Raw genomic sequence first — 6,074 nt, forward strand, 5'->3', positions numbered from 1 at the left:
GGACACTGTGAAAGGAAGAAAAAAGGGCAGACACTCTCAAACTTTCCATGTGCATGGCTGTTGATGGATCATATTATTAGACTGAGCACACTCTTCTAATGCTGAAAATGGAATAAATAGTGAACTTGAAGGTAAGGAATCTGCTAGGTAAAGAGTGATTTAACACACTTCTCTTAAGAATGTTTACTTCTTTCCAAAATATTAATATAAGAAAGACTATCACAGCCAGGCACGGTGGTGCATGCCTTTAATCCCAGCATTGGGAGGCAGAGGCAGCCTGGTCTACAAAGTGAGTTCCAGGACAGCCAGGGCTATACAGAGAAATCCTGTCTGGAAAAAACAAACAAACAAACAAAAGACTATCATACATTTATTAAAACCTAGAGAAATAAGTAAGTTCTGTGACTATAACTTATCTGTTTAGAACCTTGCACTGAAAAGAAAGTTTGTTTTAAAACAGGAATTTTTTTTTTTGCAAAATGTAACAAGAATTTAAACACTTTCAAATTAAGTGAGCAAAGAAATATAACTTTTCATTGCACTTTCTTGAGCTTTCTGCTGAAGAAGGGATTTGTCAATTGTGGTCACTACCTTACCAACTGAGTTAACCTTGGGTAATCAACTAAACAAAGTTATGAAATTTCTACAAACTGTTAAGGACAAAGCTGTTTTTCAAAACTATTTATGCCTGATCAAAGCAGCTCTCAGTCCCTTCCAGACAGTTTTTATTTCCCTAGATCTTCCTAAGGAACCCATCTCTCCAACTTCTTCCTTCTCGGGAGTGTCTTGCATTGCTCTCTGTAGAAGAAGCTTGAGAGTCTTCCATTGAAACCGATGATGCCTAATGGAGCCAACAAGGAAGTAAATGATGGGGTTGGCACAACTGTTAATACAAGACAGAAATACTGTCACTTGACGAAAACTACAAGGTATATTATAATAAAATTTCTTAATCCACATTAAGAGGAACCAGTAGATCCCATAGGGCAGACCAAAGAGCAGGAAGACAAGCACTGTAAGCACAATGGTCACATACAACCTGGTCACAGGAATCTTGTGTAAGCCACAGAAGATAGTAATCACCAAGGCCAGACTGGATCCCAAGAGAACCACAAATAAAACAATTAACCATGTAGTAGTGATTAAATCAAATGTCTTACACCAACCCGGGTCACTGGTATAAGATAGGAAGCCACATTCATTTCCTTCCAGGAGGCTCATCACCAGGGACAAGACCCAAAGCAGGGTACACATGACAACTGATGTATGCCTTGGGCGTTGGCAGCGGTACCAGATGGGCCACATGACAGATAGGAAGCGTTCAATGCTAATGACAGTGAGGATGCTCAGACCACAAAGATAAGCAAAGTTTAACACCACAGTGGAAAATGGAGGAATTTTAGTGGGGATGAAGTAGATGTTCAAGATATTATAAAAACAATGTACAATTTGAAAGCACATGAAAACAAAGTCAGCACCAGCAAGGTTGAGGATGTAGACAGAGAAGACATTCCTGCGCATCTGGAAGCCCAGAAGCCATAACACTGTGGCATTTCCAACCAGCCCAAATAAGGCAATGATGAGGGAAAGAAAAATCATGGTACGAGACACAACTTCACAAAATGGCATTCCAATGTCAATGCTTTCTTTCAGTGCTGTAATGTTAATTGTCCAGTCTGCGATGTGTAAGTCCTCTATTAGGAGATTTTCAGTAATGTTTCTGCAAAGAAAAAAAAAGACATGAACACATTTTGTCTACACTTGGATTCTCAGGACCACCCTTATATGTGTTAATGGTTTACCTGGTTCATAAAACAGGAAAACAGGATGGTAGAGATTAAGTAATTTATAAAAATCAATATTTCTGGAGCCTTAACTTAAAAATAGCCTGTATATATTTAAGTTATCTACAAACCATATTCTGTATTGATGGAGGGGGGGCGTTGAGAAGAAAATAAGTGCCAGCAGTGCAAAATAAAAGGTATTATGACACAGAAACATCTACAAGGTTTGAAGACAGAGATATTCTCTTGGAGGAGCAGTATAGAAATTGCCCTACAAGCCATCTTAGCTGACCTGTGGACTGCCAACCGTATATATACTGGAGAAGGAAGAATTCCATGAATTCAATGACAGTCTGAACTACATAGTAAGTTCCAGGAAAACCTTGGTTGTGGGAGAAAGGAATCAGAGGAGAGAGAGAGAGAGAGAGAGAGAGAGAGAGAGAGAGAGAGAGAGAATAAGAAATCTGAGAGTCAATATTTGGAGACCAAACTTATAAATAGTTTGTGCATAGGATAGGACTGGGATGCAAACTAAAACACAGAAAACCAATTCTATAAAATAAAAGATGGATTTTCCTTGATGTTCAGGAAGATATGGACATTCAAACACAGAGGTTTTCCAAATGTACATAAAAAGAAATGAACCAATAGACATCAAACAATTGTAAAGTGTCAAGATTACATGACACATAAAAATGCTAATGTTAAAATTCCCTTCCTGAACTCATTCATCCACCTTCATTAGGCTTACTTATCTGGAAGCATATACAATAATTTCTCTCCCTATATCCATTTCGTGTCTGCAGAGTCCTCTGGGCCATGCCCAGCTTCGCTGAGCAGCCAATTGTCACTCCCCCACCTCCACTGAACAGTCATCTCTCTCTCTAGCCATCTTCCTAAGACCTGTTGATGCATGTTCAATTTCCCACTAAACCCATTCTACTGTCTTTTGAGTCCTCTGAGGAATTCCCTGCTGCTATTAGTCATATACTATCCTCCTGAGCACCATTGTACCAGTACTTTGCTGCCTGTCTTTCCCCTGCAATCCTCTATCATATGTTTCCTGAGGGACACACCCAACATCTGGGAGACTTGCATTACCAGATGAGTTCCATTGTCTAGCCCAAAGATACCTACCAGAGGCCTGGAAACATCAGGAAATCAAAGTTCTGTCACCTTTAAATACATGGCATATCAGGAACATCCANGGACAGATAGATGGTTAAAGGTCATCATAAGACCAGAATGAACAAAAGCCATGACAATATCCAACCTTCAGATAACATGTATCTTACTACAACAAACCATGAATGCCCTAACAAACATAACTATGACCTTAAATCTCATCTTCTGAAGATGATAGAATCTTTATATAGAAATTAATAAATCACTTAAAGAAATACAGGAAAATATAATAAAAAGATAGAGGCTTTTAAAGAGGAAACAAATAAACCCCTTAAAGAAATACAGAAAAATCTAAGAAAACAGGAGAAGAAAATGAATGAAACTGATCAAGACTTGAAAATAAAAATAGAAGCAATAAAGACATCACAGACTGAGTCAGTCCTGGAGATGGAAAACCTATGCAAGGGACCAGACAAAAACAGACACAAACATCACTAACAATACAAGGTATGGAAGAGAGAATCTCAGGCACAGAAGATATGGTAGAGGAAATCGATACATCAGACACAGAAAATCTGAAATCTAAACAATGTTTGACCCAAAACAAACATTCAGGATATGTGGCACACTATAAAAAGACCTTACCCAAGATGAAAAAGAATAGAAGAAGGTGAAGAGTCCCAGATACAAGAACCAGAAAATATCAACAAAAACATAAGAGAAAGCATTCCCAACCTAAAGAAAGAGAGGCCAATAAAGAAACAAGAAGCTTACAGAACACCAATTAGACTTGAGAAGAAAAGGAAATCCTTCTGCCACATAATACTCTAAACAATATACCTATAGATCAAATAAATAATATGAAAATCTGTAAGGGAAAAGATCAGGAAACATACATAGGCAGACTTATCAGATTTATACCTGAAGTTGCAATAGAACCTCTAAAAGCTAGAAGTCCCCGGATAGATAGATGTGTTGTAGACTCTAAAAAGCCACAGATACCATCCTAGACTACTATATCCATAAAAACTCTCAATTATCATAGGTGGAGAAAATAAGATATTTTAAAACAAAACCAAATTTAAAGGCTTTCTATCTATAAGTCCAACCTTAAAAAAACTAAAGCAAAAAAATGCTAGGAGAAAACCTCTAACCCAAGGAGGATAACAACACCCATAGAAACATAGGAAGTAAGCAATTCCATACAAGCAAAACAAAACAAGAGAAGAACACAGGAACACATACCACCACCACCACCAGCAGCAGCAGCAGCACTACCACCATCACTACCACCACCACCACTACCAACATCAAAATAACAGGAAGTAACAATCACTGGTCATTAAAATTCTCTCAACATCAATGGACTCAATACCCACAAAATAGATACAGTCTAAACGAATGGATGCAAAAATAGGATCCATCATTCTGCATACAAGAAAAAAACCTCAGTGATGAAGACAAAATTATCTCAGAGTACAGGACTGGAAAATTTTTGACATGCAAATGGATCAAAAATAAACTGGAGTAGCCATTAAATTATCTAATAAAATGGACTTTAAAACAAAATTTATCAAAATACATAGGGAAGGATACTTCATATTCATCAAAGGGAAAAATCTGTGAAAATGATGTCTCAATTATAAAAATCTATGCCCCAAATGCAAGGACTCTCACATTTATGAAAGAAACACCGATAAAGTTAAATCATACATGGAACCATACACATTTGTATTGGGGGACTTTATCACTCCATTCTCACCAATTCACAAATCATGAAGGACAGAAACCTAACAGATAGTGATGAAACTGAACCAACATTATGAATAAAATGGACCTAACAGATTTCTACATTCACCCAAACACAAAAGATTATAATTCTTCTCAGGACTTCATGAAACCATCTACAAAATTGATCACACATTTGGTCACAAAGCAAGCCTCTACACACACAGGAAGATTGAAATAATGCTTTCTATTATATCAGACCACCATTAATTAAAAGTGAACCTCAACAACTACAAAAACATCAGAAATTCTACACTTTAATTGAAACCTAATAACTTTTTGCTCAACAGTTCTGGGGTTAGGGAGGAGATAAAGAAAGAAATGAAAATCTTTCTAGAATTCAATGAAAATGAAGGCAAAATGTGTCCAAACTTAGGGGAAACAGTGAAAGCAATTCTGAAAGAAAAGTCCATATCACTAAGTGCCTCTACAAAGAAATTAGAGAGTCCTTGTTCCAGCAATTTGATAGCACATCAAAAAGCTCTAGAAAACAAAAGAAGCACTCACATATAAATCAGGTATATGGCAGGAAATACTCAAAATTAGGGATGACATCGATCAATTAGAAACGAATAAAACAATACAAAGAATCAACAATACCAAGAGCTGGTTCTTCAAGAAAATCAACAAGATAAACACTTAGCCATACTAACTAAAAAGTAGAGAACATTTATCCCAATAAACAAAATCAGAAATGAAAAAAAGAGATATAACAGACGAAGAGGAAATTTAAAGAAGCATTAAGCCATAATCCTAAAGCCTTTACTCCACAAAAATGGAAGATCTAAATAAAATGGATAATTCTCTAGAAAGGTACCACTTACTTAAATCAAGATAGAGAAAAATACTTAAATATTTATATAACTCCCAAAGATTTAGAAGCAGTCATCAAATGTCTTCCAATATAAGAAAGACCAGGGCCAGATGGCTTTAGTGTAGAATTCTATCAAACATTTATAGAAGGTCTAATATCAATATTCCTCAAAATATTCCACAAACTACAAACATAAGTAACACTGTCAAACTCATTCTATGTGGCCACAGTCATCTTGATACATAAACCACATAAAGACTCAACAAAAAAATGATAATTTCAGAACAATAACTCTGATAAATATTGATGCAAAAATACTCAATAAAATACACACAAACTGAATCATCTCAAGACACATAAAAAATATCTAGGAGGATTCAACCCAGGGAGGCAGGGTTGATTCAATATACAAAAATACATCTATTTAATCCACCACATAAACAAACTGAAATAACAAACTCATGTTATTATCTCATTAGATGCTGAGGAAGCTGTTAACAAAACCCTTCACCCGGCTGTGTTAAACATCATGGAGATATTAGTGGTACAAAATGCATATCTAA

At 36.2% G+C, this 6,074-nt stretch overlaps 1 protein-coding gene across 1 annotated transcript; it reads right to left on the bottom strand.

Annotated features, from left to right (window-relative positions):
- Positions 1-678: 678 nt before the first annotated feature.
- LOC110335029 (mas-related G-protein coupled receptor member B1-like) lies at positions 679-1,686 on the bottom strand. The gene has a single exon (XM_021217117.1). The coding sequence runs from the start codon at positions 1,627-1,629 to the stop codon at positions 679-681; it is 951 nt and encodes a 316-aa protein (XP_021072776.1). The 5' UTR covers positions 1,630-1,686.
- Between the last annotated feature and the right edge of the window lie 4,388 nt (positions 1,687-6,074).

Source organism: Mus pahari, chromosome 1, assembly GCF_900095145.1.
Source record: "Mus pahari chromosome 1, PAHARI_EIJ_v1.1, whole genome shotgun sequence".
Taxonomy (NCBI): domain Eukaryota; kingdom Metazoa; phylum Chordata; class Mammalia; order Rodentia; family Muridae; genus Mus; species Mus pahari.